We start from the raw sequence: 15,725 nt of genomic DNA, 5'->3' as shown, positions 1-15,725 counted from the left end.
AAAAAGACCACATTTCTTTAAAAATATATATCACTTTCTTTATTTTCCTTTTGCAGTAACCTTGAGTCAGTATTCTGTTGCAGGTATTGAATGCATGTAAACATTCTTTTTACATATTTATAATATAGTATCCATGCCGTAAATAATTTGCCAAGTTCTTTTTTCTATGAAAAAATTTATATGCTTTATATTCACGCATAATCAATAACTGTTTTCAATTGAAACTAATTGTATATTACAATAGATTACAAGGATATCTTATACTATTTTGCAATATGTACAAACCAAAGATGATGGTAAAAACCGTTCGAGGAGTGTTAGAGTCATAAAATATACATTTTGATATATCGTTGCATTAACAATACATACAATTGTAAGTGATTTTTACTTCAATGTTTTGTATCTCTGTACAATATTATGCCTTTGAAACACAATAATTATTTAATCATACATTGCAAATCTTTCTCTGTTCAATACTTTTCATGAGTAATATATTTTACATAATATTTATAAGATAAAAGTTCCATCTTTATAGTATAAACACTTGTTGATAATATGCTGGAAGCAGTTCAGGCAGCATATTCAGAATAAGAGTACATTTCTGACATGATATTTGTAATTACATGCTGCTTCGTGCATTTCTATTTCAATTAGAAACATAACTAGATATTTACTTAAATTAATAAGATAAGCGAAATAGCTTTCTTAAATATTTCTAATATATATTGTTCTTTTAATTGTTTAATTTCGAGTTTACTGCAAAATGAATATGCGCATTTCAATAATTTTTGTTTGCAAAATTCACACATGTAACACTCCGCATATAGCGAAAATAAAAAAATACCTTCAACAAAAATCGAGACATGGCACATGAACAAACTTACGAATTTACGTAATATGCATTGCATTATATAGAACACTTATACTAACGGGACATATTCAGTTTAAAATTGCACTTTATCCCGTTGACTAGCCAAAATATGAGATAATATTAATTGTCGCGAAATATTAATTGATAAAACGATTGAGGTAAAGAAATTTTTTATAAAACGAACATATTTTTTTCCCCGGTAAAGAATCAATAATATATGTATAAGATATTAGCGAAAACCTATACAATTGCCAATGACCCCATTTATTTTTGTTTCAGTTTGATTCAATAAATTTATTTTCTTGATAAATGAAAACTTAAATGATTTAAAGAAATTCCTGTAAAAATTCCAGATTCAGGTCTTTGGTAGCATTTATTCTAAACATGTATCTTAATTTTCACGAATAATTGACAATATAGAGTGACGAGAAGATTTACTCATGCCTAATACCACATATAGATAAGAAAGTGCTAAAGTTATGAAGATGAGTTGCTGGTATAATAGTGGTTACCAAATTTCGCGTTGAAAATTGTGACAAAACATTATGAACAAAATTTGGACCGGGTGAGGAGCCAACTTTGTAGAAAATCCGCAAGTTACACGTGGGATTAATAGTTTGAGTCCCTTTTGTTAATTTACATAAAAGATATTCGAATGCTTCTGTTAATTCAGCTGCAGTCAATTCCGGAGAAGGCAAATTTGTCTCTGCTGCTAAATTGCCTATAGAATTGGATGAACCTTTCCAAAAATTAAAATTTTGTTATTTAATTGTTTTTAAATTCTAAAAGTGGAGTTAATCACTTTGGTCTGTAAATAGCTCTTAGATGATTATAATTTTACACAGTACCTGTTGATAAGTAGCACACAATTGCAGAAACATTATTTTCATAATTCCATCTTCGCCTTATTGCAACTTTAAAATTGCCGACACATTTTCCTGTCTCTTCATCTGTAATTTAAATAAAAATATAATCGAAATATTTATTTTCTCGTTACAAATATTTTTCTTACTTACACTCAAATCTATTATTATCTCTATGTGCCCACACACACCATTCAACTTGAGCATCTCGTGGAAGATGTGGAACAACAATATAATCTACAATTGCATTATTAGTTCGTTTTTCCCATTCTTTACGTGCATCTGGTATATAACTTGGATGAGTTAAAAAACAAATTCCCTGTACAATATCTCTAAGCTGTGTATTTGTATCCATAGCTTTAACAATGCGATCTATGTGCCTTAATGTCAAGCGACATTGACGTTTTATGTTCAAATCGAGAAGAGTCATATTACCAGGTACCAAAGGTATTTGTCCAGCAACGGATATGATATCACCCACCTGATGGCCATTATTTTTGTGAAAAATTATTATTTTAATTTAATAGACAAATTTATATTTTTATTAAAAGATTTACTTACGCGAACAGCTTGAGAATAAGGGCCGATATTGGCAGGAGCCCAATGACTAATACTTTGAACATGCATCGTGTGTCGCTTATGAACCTTCTTATCACCACAGTCTTGTATCTCTTTATAAGCTATAGCATCAAGTACAACGTGTATATTTAATGGACATTCTACGCATATACGAACTGGTGGATTTGTTTTGTTCAACCATGATGTATATACTTCATTTATAGAAGCATAATTTGACATATCCTTTATATATAATGTTACAGCAACAATATCAGATATTTGAAGATTTTCTTTTTTGACTAAACCTAAATACATTTAGCATATTTAATATATTAGAAATTATAAAAATATTATTTAAGACTAAACATATATAGCAAAAGAAAATATTCAAAAAATCGTAAATTTTACCTACTGCTTAATTTTTCCAGTGCTTCTTTCGTTGCAGATTTTACATCTGAGTGTTTTCCTGCTATACCACCAAACCAAAACCAACCTGTTTGATTTTTGTTAATAACTGGTACATCTGGATAATCCTCTTCTTCATATAAAACTTGTACTGGACTTGGGGGATTAAAATGACCTACAATGTGTGTATATATATACATATTCTTATCATATTAAATATAATACTTAAATTATGGAATCAGTTATCCATCGTGAATATATTACCAGAATTAGAAGCCTTCATATTACGATCGTCACATGCTTGTTCGTCAGTTTCGTCTTCAGATAAATTACATCCATCTTGTAATTCTGGTCCAACAACTTCAGAAATATAATCATATGGAGTTTTAACCGATACAGTTTTAAGCCGCTCTCTTAGTGATAATGTTTCTAAACCATTCTACAAATTTTCTTGTTTGTTAAAATCACCAAATCATTACAATCCTAATATACAAATATTGACAAAATTCTACTTACATTCTTATCTCGTAGATGTATTTTTTTAAAATTAATGTATCCGACAGGTGCTATATCATCATTTGAATGTACTACACTTTCATATTTATCTCTACCACGAAGAAATTTTAATTTATATAGTAGATTGTTAAAATCTATATATGATTAGAAACTATGTACATAAAAATATATCTAATTTTATGATCTCCATTACCTTTGTTTTTTTTTTTAATGCAATTATTGGAAGATATTTTGTCTTACAATTATAATTACTACAGATTAAAAGTATTTAAAATACTTTACGTTTGTATACAATATTGAAGATTATTAATTTTTTGTACCAATAATTTGTACCATTAAAAAGAATATATGCTAATTTTTATATCTTTGAAATAAGTATAATAAAGATAATTGAGATTATAATATTACGGCATAGAGATATGTATGTATTTATATAATACTTACATTATGATACTTTTACTAAATAATGGACAGTCTAAAGTAAAAGTTTCGTATTCTCCACCTTCCCCACATACATTGACACCGTACTTTTCTTTCTGCAATTAAAAATATAAATTAATTTTTAATTTATATATATTTAAAGATTACCTACTTTATATTACATATATACAATATTATATAATAAATAGTATATGTCAGATGTTGGACACAATCCAGCATTCATTCAATTCATTTAAAATTAATGAATAAATTAATTACAAATTGTTAGCATTAATTAATTACTTGATTACTATACTCACTATTTTGGCAAAGTGAGATTGCAATTCCAATATAGATTTACCCAAATGTCTTGGCTCTAGACCTAAAGCTGCCACTTTTATTATAACGGCATTTATTGAATTTTCTATCATCTCTTTTAACAAATCCTCTTGATCTCTTCGCCATAAATATGATAAAGAAACAAGTCCTAGACGGCTACACCTAATTATTTATTTTATATTATTATTATCATTTTTTTTTATATGACGATATATTATTTATAAACTATAATTAAAGTTATTAAAAACTTAATCAAATTGATCTTCAATAATTACACATTTTCCACGCGGAGACGCTGATAATCACTAAGAACAGCTCCACTAGACACTCCTTCTATATTTTCTTGTTTCTGCAAGAACAATATATATACATACAGAGATATAATTAATATACTTGCGAATAAACATATTGTGAAAGACCTACTAACTTTTACTTTACTCAAAAGTCGAAAGAGATCTTCGACTTCATCATCTTCAGTAGGATAATAAAGTTTTTCTTGCATTTTTGATCTACCAAATGTTGGTTCACGATATATTGGTAAACCCATAGCTTTAGCAATATAATCAACACCTTGATGTCCAACTGTTTGAAACATAAAAGAATCTAATTCATCTGAAAATAAAATTGCATATTTTTATTAATAAAATGAAACATATTAATTAGAATTTTAAAAATAATTATCATAGACATAATAATACTTTATGTTACTTTAGGTTTCCATCTTCATTGATATCTTTTATTTTTTATATTTTTTATAATTACCTTTTCCAACAGGATATAAATTTGCTATAGCTACGACATCATGACCAGCAGCAATACATTGCATCATATTAAAACAAGAGTCTTTACCGCCACTTAATAATGCTACTACCTTCATATTTTATATATAGGATATATATAAGTCTTTGAAAGATTATTAAAATTGTTTATCAAATTAAATATCAATGTATTTTACTCGATCATCTGTAATAAAAAAATTGGATACGTTGATTAAAGAACTGAAAGTTACAAAATTTCATTTACATTTTTTAAACACACAAGTTTGGTATTTTTTATTTATTATAAGTATATTATATTTCTTTACTGTACCAATATTTTTAAGTTACAATAGAATCTGTATTTTTTAATTCTAAATGAAATTATAAGAACATAAGTAGACTAAGATGTACAATTCAAATATATACTTATACTCACATTATTATCAACTTATCAGAACAAATTATAATCCATTAGCAATAAATGAGAAACTAATCCACGTTAATAAAATAATTTTGATAATCCAAATAAAAATGACACAATAACGATAAGAAATATGCAAATAATATTGAATTTAACGTTAATAATATATGCAACAACTGTTACAGAAGAAAATATGTCACTTTCCTTTTTGTTAAAATGGAATATAGAAAAATTCATAAAGTGTTTCGTAATAGGGGATATTATGATGGCACGTGAAAAGCAAATAGCTTATAATTCTGATAACATATCACAGTAAATCTTTGATAAACATTAAAAACAGTATTTTTTGATACATTTTTGGTTAATGCCGATCTCAAGTACGTAATAATTATTATAGAATGTCGTCGTATGATAAACGATCACAAGAGTTAATACATTATTTAGGATTTTATTTACGCTAAAATAAATACATAATACTGAATAAATGTAATATTTACGTTAAAATTGACGACGAAAGACCCTTGCACGGCAAAGTCTATTCGAGACTGCAATGACTGGATAGTGGCGCCACTAAGCGATGGGGCTTAAATAACGATAATTGAGGTTATATGAAATTTTATAATAAAAATGAGTATATATCTTTATTGCGTGTAACATATTAAAATTTAATAACATATAGATTAAATTTAAATATATAATGTACTGTTTTTAATAAAACTTGTATTATTAACTTAATGGAAAATATATCACTGTTGAAAGATTCACAAGTGTACTTCGTGCAACCGTAGCTAGTGACATCACCAATATACTAGATAGATATAAGAATCGAAGTAATACCCCTTTTAGTTTAACTTCTATCTATTTTTATGCGTCCTACCTTTAATTATTTTTATTAAACAAATTTTATTTAGATTGATTAAATATTATTTTCAATATCTATAAATATATATACATATATACATATATATATTTTGAATATTTTGATAATAAATATAGAAAGAATATAACAAGATTTATATTATATTGGAACTATATAAAATAAAATTAAATTACTAAAATCGTATATATATATGAATATCTGTACATATATATTTATACATACATATACATCAGCTTATATATATATGATTAAAATGAAATTGTAAACAAATTATATACAAATGAAAATATATAAAAATATAAACAATATTTTAATAAATGTTAAAATTATTAACATATATAAATTTACAATATATAGAATATATGTGTAATGTTAAAAACATATTTTTAAAAAAATTACTTTTCAATATGTTATATATTTTCACTAAATAAATAAAATAGTTACCAATATTATATGTTTATATGAGTGATATGTTCGGATGTGATACTTTACCAAGATCTCGCATTTATATAAATAAAAAACTTATTTGAATTATATAGTTTTTATAATTGCATTACATCATTTTGAAAAAAAAATACATTAATATGCGTTAAAATTGGAATAATAATATTCTATAAATTTTAAAATTTGTTTATCGAATGATTGTCATCATTATTGGATAAATCGTGAACCAATCAAATCGTTTGATAATAACGGCCATTTTACTTTCGCTACGGTAGCACGGAGCATATAACAAATTTTGGCGAATACCGTGTATCTGCAAGCTGTGATTTGCAGTCCAACTTTAAACGGAATTGAGTTTTAATAGATCAATTATAGTTAAATTATTTGCTATAACGTTGAACATTTTTAAAGTAAAAATGGTTTTAGCTGAACGTAACTCAGAAAATGTTAGAAATGGTCGAAGATCAAGAGGTCCCAGCCCAAATGGACAGACGGAATCTTCAAGTGAAGAAGACGGAGGTATTCATTTTACATATTACAAAGTATACACCGAAATCATTGATTTTAAATGTTTATAAATGTGATATTTTTAAAATATATAATTTTAAAATGCTATATCTATATATATATACAGCGAGAATTATGTCTGCTCATTTATTATAAAATCCGAAAGTCGTACAAGATCTTTAAACAGCGCGCTTTATTTAATTCACTCTAAATAGTTTTGTGTCAAAAGAATAAATAAATAATTCAAACTGAACAAAATTTTTAAAGATATTTTAATATACTTCTGGTACAAGAATTTAAAGTGTAATACATTGTAAATGTGTTGACATTATGACTTACAATTAGTTTAAAATTATATTAGTATTTGTTTGCTTATTCTTATATACATATATCATTAAGCAATTTTTCTTAATACTGTATATAATTTATATTCATATATACTATATATTATCAAAAATTAAGATTGAAAAAATATTTTCAAGTTCCAGCTGAAAAGATACGTGTTGGTCGAGATTTCCAAGTTATAGTACCAGAACTTATTCCACTTAGTGGTAAGTTTTTGATTAAAAAATTGATTATACAATTTAATGACAACATTTAAATGAAATAATAATAATTACAATTAATGATAATTGAATGTTAGGTGCAATATTTCTTGATTAAATAAAAAAGGATTTTATATTAAAAATCTATTTTAGAGCGCAGATTGGATCAATGCCCTGACAGAGCATTGTTAGTTTGGTCTCCTACTACTGATATACCAGACCAAAAATGTAAGTATTATTGTTCGTTTGAAAAAAGTATAATTTTTATTCGATATAAATTTATCTTGTTTTGTTTTAAGTGGATGAATACATAATATTAGCAAAAGAGAAGTATGGATATAACGGCGAGCAGGCTTTAGGAATGTTATTTTGGCATAAACATAATTTGGAACGTGCGGTACTAGATTTGGCAAATTTTACTCCATTTCCTGATGAATGGACGATAGAAGATAAGGTGTTATTTGAACAAGCGTTTCAGTTTCATGGGAAAAGTTTTCATCGTATTCGACAAATGGTAAGTTGTACGATGTAATTTCATAGTTAAATGTTAAAATGATTTGTTTAACATTGAAGAAATACACACACAATTCTCTTACTTGTTTTATATAAAATTAAGATGTATTCAATAATTTTCAGTTACCTGATAAATCAATCGCCAGTCTTGTAAAATATTACTATAGTTGGAAGAAGACAAGAACTAGGACGTCATTGATGGATAGGCAAGCAAGAAAATTGACAAGTGGTGGAAAAGAAGGAGAAAATGGCAGTGAGAATGGAAGTGAGTTAGGCTCAAATACAGACAGCGAATCTGAAGAAAAAGTAAGATATATCTTTTTTCTAATGAATGAATGCATGAATTATACAGAAAAAAATTTAGAGTTTTGTATAATAGATAAACTGTATTAATTTTCAACTGAAAAATAATTGTAATTTTTATGTGACGCAGCAATTGAAATTTTGCTAATTCACATAGACACATAACTGATTTTTTGAATGCGATATATATATATATATATATATATGATTTACACTAATTATATTAATGAGAATATATGAGGCAGAAGATATTTGCTGTTTTAATAAAACAATATATTTAATGGTAACATTAATTGTTGATTATATTTTCTTTAGAAATTGTTAGAAGCTTATACTACATATTATAAAATGCAAGCTATTATTGCAAGTAAGCTTACGCATTCAAAAATATCAACTTAACACCTTATCAGTAGAATCAAAACATTAGTTTTTTACTGTTAGAAAAAGAAGGGAAAAACATTCACCTATAACAAAAAAAATAATGATCAATCTGATGCCAAATGTAGTCATCTGTGATAAAAAAAACAATATTCAATTTAATGTTCTCTGTAGATAAGGTGTTAATAATTAGTGATATATTTGCACTATTATGCATGCAGCACACTTCTATAGAGATGCAATTTAAAGAATTTTTAGTTCTTGTAGTTTTTAATATATTACGTGATGCAGGTAATTCAAGTAGCACACTTTCTGTTTGTTGTTAGCTGAAATGTGCAATGCTAAAAATAGATACTCTAAAAATGTATCCACACGTTACTTGGTCCATATGGACAAAACAAAAAAAAAGAAGAATAATTAATTTGTGTCCTGGAAGGATCATAAAAATAAATATTTTAATATGTTATTGAGGTGAATTAGATATGATCATATAGGACAATTATAACTAAAGAGAATATAAATATTTAAGAAATTTAACTATATATTTATTTTCAATAAAGTGTCACACATTATACAATAGTATAACTACACTTATATGTATTAAAGAAAAGCTTATCCATTATTTGACGTGTAAACGTTAAGTTATGGTTTAAAATAACGTTCAGTCGTTTATGAACGTAAATGTGGAACGTTCCAGAAATGGACGATCCACCGCGGAATACGTCGTGGAAAGAACCAAGCTGTGCCAGGAAGCCAAAGCACTGACGCTAAGGCCCCATCCGACTCGGAAAACGCCCCTCAGGTTCAGGTACTCAGCCTAAACCTTACCCTGCTTTCATAGCATAAGCAGCTTATTATCTTTGCTATGTTATGTCTCATATTGTAGTATATATTATATCGTATTGCACACAAAGAATTTATTGAGACATGATCAAAATTAAATATCAGAATGTTGTATACAATGCATCTATCCCTTTAGAATCGATAGGCTGAAACCTTACTGAGGATGTAAATATAGAAATTTCAAAAGTTCAGCAATATCTATAGACATGTATTTTGTGCATAAATTATTCATTTGATTAAAATTATCTCAGAAGATATATTTGTCACAGTATTTATGTTTTGTGCCTCCATTCCATGGACACAAAAAATATAAATTATGAATTATGAGTGTACCATTACACACAATGATTTGTGACTGTTAACAACAAAATTTAGCTTATTAAAGTTTAGAAGAATATATTTTTTTAAATATTAGAGAGAAATTGTCCCTAACTAACTGTGTGAAACTATAATAACTTCATTTATATACATTCATTTTTTTATTTAACTCTCACACACACAGTCACAAGCTAATGTATGTACTCAAGAATAGATAGAGGGGAAGGGTTTATAGGAGATTATAAAAATTTGTTTTTTAAAAGGGCATTATATATGTTGTAGGGGTCGTGTAGCAACTGTGGCGTTGCTTGCAATAGCGTACGTGCAACTCCCAAGGGACACGCGTGTCATAGCTGCTATCTGCACTGGAGGTCAGTGAATGCAAGTAAAAATAAATATATCACTGCATAATAGCAAGCAAATCTTCAATATTTGATCCAATCACATATGACACTTTATAATATATATAACTTTTGTATAGAGAAATTTATATACGTACTTATTATAAACATATTTATTTATACTGCGTGCAGATTTAAACGAACCATTACTAGAACAAATTTATCGCAATATAATTATTATATTCTACATATATATATATATATATATATATACAACATTAAAATATATTCTCTTCAATATTATCTTCATGATGTAGGCGTACTGGTGTAGCAAGACCTCTAAGTTCTATGCCAGGTCGTACAAACAAAAGAAAACCACCTCGTGGATTGGTAGTAAATCATGATGACTTGGCAGCATTGGCTGGTCAACCAAATCAAGCTAACAACAGTTTACAAGCTATCGACACAGAGATTGTTAGCTTAAAACGTCAAGTATGTCCCCTTATAGAGATAATGCAATTACAATATATACATATCGTGTGGATACATTTTTTTTCTACATGTATTTTTGTTGTCGACAGATTGCTTAAATTGAATGCTCTAAAATTTGTCTTTCTTTCTTTTTCTTTCTATATATATATATTATAGATACAGTCAAACAAGCAACAAGTAAGTGCTTTAAAACGTAAGACTACTGATGGAGTAGACGACTTAAGACCACCAGAAGTATCCAGTCGTATAAATGCACGATGGACGAATGATGAACTACTGTTAGCTGTTCAAGGAGTTAGAAAATATGGCAAAGATTTTTCTGCAATTGCTGATGTAATTGGTACTAAAACAGAAGCTCATTTGCGATCATTCTTTGTAAATTATCGACGAAGGTACAATTTAGATGCCGTTCTAAAAGAATATGAAGCTGAGAACGGGCCGATATTAATTGATGATGACAAAGAAGAAAAGGTAATATATATTTTTTGTATATTAGTTATTAGCTGATTTATATACGTGATTAATCGATAACTTAAATTTATATATTTGTTGTTTCAGATGGATGTTGACCAACCAAATGAAGTGGCAGAGTCATCACAAAAAGCAAAAGCGTCAAGTGGTTTAGGACAAACTACAAAATAACGAATGATTCTATTAAACACCAAATGTGACAAAGTTAATTTCAGGGTTACTGAAAGTCGACGTTAATACGTAAAAAGGATACTTGTTTGGATTAATTTTTTAATTTTACACGTACTTTTTGTTAATAATTGTAGGTGCGTATAAGAATACAAATATTAGAAATAAATTTGCGGGTCAGTTACTAAATCAAAAGTATTTTAAATATTACGACTTTGCAAACTTAGATGAAATATATACATTTCTTAAATAGAGAGATTCATCATTTCAAATTGTAAACATGTTTATTGGTATAATTATTATAAATTGAATTATGTTTCAAATTAATATGATGAATACAAAAAGTTATGATCTCTGCTGATATAATATGAAAATAATTTTAATAGGTGCACATGTGTCATGCAATAAGAAAAATAATATAAATTATAATTATTATAAAATGTATTTCTGTATGTGTGTTTGATTTTTCTATAGATACGAAAGTTGTCTTATGATGTAACATACAATTTCCTATATTATAAGTAAATTTTTATTATATTGAATAAAACAAAAGAATGATATAAATTATTAATATTTAACAACAAAAATATTAATGACAATATTTCATGTTTTTAAATGTAACGTCATGTAAGTAATAATTTATTGTGAGATGATTATGTTGATGTAATTAGGAAATCATTTCAAAAGACATTGACCTATCATGACATAGTAATAAAAAAATAGAATAGTCGGTTTTTAATTATCTAAAATGATTATAAAAATTCATCTATTATGTACTGTTTATAAGACAATCTAAAAGATCTGGTAAAAAGTATACGCTTTGCGTTATACAATAACAGATTTATTATTAATTTTTTATAATACTGCAATACATTGATTAAATATAATGAAACTTTGAATTTCTCATGATTTATATTTTTCATTTTGTTAACAGAATTAATTGTAGATATAATTTAGTGATAATTTTATGTATTGTAATCATATTTACTTATTTGTAATGATATCTGTAATTATATTATTTAACAACCTATCCAACAAGTATCAATATTTTTAATATTAATACACTTTTTGATGATAATACATAAAGAATATGCATATGTACAAGATACATTTTTGCAAAAAGAATCATTCTTAAATAATTAATTAAATATGCTTCATTAGTGGTATTGAATGTTATTAATTACAAGCCTCATCAAGGAATATAATTGGACATATCAATAAAAGAGGCGTTTCAAGTGTACAGTGAATATATGCTTTTATTTGAATAAAGTATTGAATAATGATTGTAATCTCTAAATGCTATGTATAAAGACTATCATCTTTATCTATTACAGTATATTAGCAATTTGAATATATTTTGACGCTATAATTGTAGACAATTTAATTAATACAAATCTTATTTGTATACACAGCTTTATTACGTGCAAACATATTTTGAAAATAACACTTTGTAATCATGTATAACCTCATATATAAAAAGGATTTATAAGGTATATATTTAAAACAAATTCCATTCATTTATAATTACTTATTTATTATAAGAAATAATTCTGTAACTTAAAAGTGTAATACATTCTAAAAAATAGTAGTATATTTGCATGTACTCTGATTTCTACAATAAGATTTTGTGTTATTAAGTGTATAATAGTTTGCTATGTTTTTGAGTAAGCATCTGTGTGCTATGCATTTCTCCCTTTTTTCTTTTTTTTTTTTATAGTGTGTATCACAGAATTTAACAGCAAAAATATGATATGCCTTGATAAGAATTTGGTAGAAATATTTATGTAGATATATTGTAATAATATAGAAATGTTCTTCATAAGTAAATTTATTAGATTATGCATGAATGTGCAATTCTTTACAATCATGTATACATTATATGTATATTAATATGACAAATTAAATTTAGAAAAAAAAAATAGATGTATTTTATGTATTAACCATTATCAAATATTTTTTAAATAACATCTTATGTGGGTAATGTAGTATATATTGTGTATATACATATAAATTTATGATATTGTAAACTTATAAATGTATACATGTTATATATCTGTAGGTGTGTTGTACAGATATATATTTATTCAACTTATTAAATATGAACTATGTATTTTACTCGACTAAAAAAATTCGCTTTGTATATTAGCTCAAAACAAAAAATACTTTCATTATCCCTATATTAATTACTAGTTTAATTATATTTTATGTTGGTGTATGAATCTATCAATTATTCCAATTCCAATTTGTAATGTCTTTGTTTTTTAATAATTATATTTTTTTTTTTCATCATTTTAAAATTAATTGATGATAAAACTAAATATTTGATTGATTAATTTTTACATTATAATTAATAGTTTAAGTAGTTAATAATAAACAATATACAAATTGGATTGTTTATTGATTTTTTAAATTAACGAAAAAAATCATAAAGCTCCTATGATCAAGATACATATGTGTGCATGTGCATATATTGCATTGTATTACACGTTTTAACTGTGTAAAGTATAGCAGCTAAATATTTGTAAAAAACTATCATTCCTACTAATCAATAAAAATGGCTTTTACTCTGTGGTCACTCTACGAAGCTACCTTATTATGTTTAAATGCTATTTGTGTATTAAACGAAGAAAGATTTCTTGTTAAAAGTGAGTAAACTTTGTCATATTCTATTTTATAGGTTAGATTAGTTTTGCTATGACATTATAATAGCAACATAGCTTAATTTTAAGTGTATATCTTATATAGAGTAAGAATAATAAAATAATAATTATTAATTATGTACAAGTAAATATATAAGATTAATAGATTATATGTATTCTAACCTTTTTCATTATTATACATATGTTATATCGATATTTTTATTATAGTTGGATGGGCTTCATGGCAAAATATACAAGGATTTGGTGAACCACCTACAACTAAATCGCAGATATTAAATCTTATTAAATCTGTAAGAACAGTCGCAAAAGGTACACTTTATTATTTTATACAGAATACTCTTGATAGTTATTTTAATAACTAATAATATATATGTACATTTATTTATTTATTTTTTAGTTCCATTAATAGCTCTAAATATTTTAACAATAATTGTGAAAATGGTTCTGGGTTGAGGAAAGAAATCATATACATATTTACTTCAACGTTATTTTTGTCAAATTAAAAATTAATTAGCATAATTGTCGGTATAATATATTTAAATATATTTTTTTTTACATTAATAGTCAAACAATCATAATGGACAGAAACATTGTAATATATTAAAATAATTTAGAGCTAAGACAAAAAGAAAGTAAATATCTACTATAATGAAAGATCAGATTATATCATGCTATGATTTTGATTTTCAAAATTTTGTCAGTATATTATACTAAATCAAGCTAAATATGTTCCAAGATTTTACAACATATTCTACTTTCAAATAAACAACAAATGTCCATTCACACTTCATATAATTAAATTGTACTTCTGTATTCTCTATAAGAGATATACCTCAATCTACAAGATAAATTAGATCAGTCAGATATTTCTTAGTATACCGTGGGAGAATCTTTGAGACTGGACGATAGCCGGATACGTGAGACCTCCTTTCACTTTTTTAAGTATGTCGATTATTGTATATATGTAAAGTAAAACATATCAATATTTCGTAAATCGCTCACATTTTATCTTTCAAACTATTCCTATAAATGATATTTATTAAATTTTTATAAGATATATCGCTATAGCTATTATATTTAAATCAATAATCACGTTACTTTTGATTAAGTCATATAATATTATTAATATAGTTAGAAAAATGTCATTTTTAAATATCTTTTATATTTTTATAGAATTAAATTAAAATATATATAAAATAAACAAAATATACCGATGAGACTTATAGAAAAATTGTAATTAAGATAATCAATTTGATTGCAACAGTTAAAGAATTCACCGATTCAACTACAAGATTGATTTTTATTATTAGAAATCCCTTAAAAATCGTACACCGTTAGGAAAACTATTGATATGATATATTTAAGACGAAGACAATCTAGAAATAAATACATTATTACATATTTAATGAGTTTAACATACTTAAAAGTATTATTTATAAAAAGTGAATTAAACAAATACTAAAATAATCTATAGAAATAATTTAATTAATTTTCATTAAAGTATATAAGAACAATACAAAGATACATTTGTTTAAATATTACACATTTATTAATATACTTCGAATATTAAACAAATTTTGATCTGATATTTTATTAGATAATTAAATTTTCGATTGAAAATCATCAGAGGGTAGAAATGTTAAAACAAATGTATTTTAGTTTTAAACAATCCTAAATATTAGTAGAGTATACGAGAGTATTCGGTTTACCT

The 15,725-nt window shown here is 25.6% G+C and overlaps 3 protein-coding genes across 4 annotated transcripts; 2 read left to right on the top strand and 1 right to left on the bottom strand.

The window, feature by feature from the left end:
- Nucleotides 1–12: 12 nt before the first annotated feature.
- LOC106790755 (diphthine--ammonia ligase) lies at nt 13–5,723 on the bottom strand. Its single transcript, XM_014755885.1, has 13 exons — nt 5,649–5,723; nt 4,735–4,935; nt 4,400–4,584; nt 4,248–4,321; nt 3,954–4,134; nt 3,658–3,749; nt 3,214–3,304; nt 2,962–3,136; nt 2,705–2,872; nt 2,296–2,597; nt 1,888–2,215; nt 1,720–1,821; nt 13–1,610 (listed from the first exon to the last, which is right to left on the bottom strand). Exons 2-13 carry the CDS (start codon nt 4,847–4,849, stop codon nt 1,306–1,308), a joined length of 2,118 nt encoding a protein of 705 aa, XP_014611371.1. The 5' UTR covers nt 4,850–4,935; nt 5,649–5,723; the 3' UTR covers nt 13–1,305.
- A 1,009-nt stretch (nt 5,724–6,732) lies between these two features.
- Nucleotides 6,733–12,377, top strand: LOC106790769 (REST corepressor 3). 2 transcript variants are annotated; one of them, XM_014755911.1, is made up of 10 exons: nt 6,733–6,994; nt 7,465–7,533; nt 7,681–7,755; nt 7,827–8,041; nt 8,164–8,346; nt 9,419–9,529; nt 10,165–10,253; nt 10,541–10,715; nt 10,872–11,186; nt 11,274–12,377. In XM_014755911.1, exons 1-10 carry the CDS (start codon nt 6,892–6,894, stop codon nt 11,355–11,357), a joined length of 1,419 nt encoding a protein of 472 aa, XP_014611397.1. In that variant the 5' UTR covers nt 6,733–6,891; the 3' UTR covers nt 11,358–12,377. The 2 variants fall into 2 exon arrangements, with proteins under 2 accessions (XP_014611397.1, XP_014611398.1); XM_014755912.1 differs by lacking the exon at nt 9,419–9,529.
- Nucleotides 12,378–13,777: 1,400 nt separating this feature from the next.
- On the top strand, nt 13,778–15,008 carry LOC106790744 (immediate early response 3-interacting protein 1). The gene is made up of 3 exons (XM_014755851.1): nt 13,778–13,999; nt 14,222–14,323; nt 14,412–15,008. The coding sequence occupies exons 1-3, from the start codon at nt 13,909–13,911 to the stop codon at nt 14,465–14,467; spliced, it is 249 nt and encodes an 82-aa protein (XP_014611337.1). The 5' UTR covers nt 13,778–13,908; the 3' UTR covers nt 14,468–15,008.
- The last annotated feature ends 717 nt before the right edge of the window (nt 15,009–15,725 follow it).

Source organism: Polistes canadensis, unplaced genomic scaffold (genome assembly GCF_001313835.1).
Source record: "Polistes canadensis isolate GaletaPanama2010 unplaced genomic scaffold, ASM131383v1 scaffold_258, whole genome shotgun sequence".
Classification (NCBI taxonomy): Eukaryota; Metazoa; Arthropoda; class Insecta; order Hymenoptera; family Vespidae; genus Polistes; species Polistes canadensis.
This window is presented reverse-complemented; position numbering and strand designations above follow the sequence as displayed.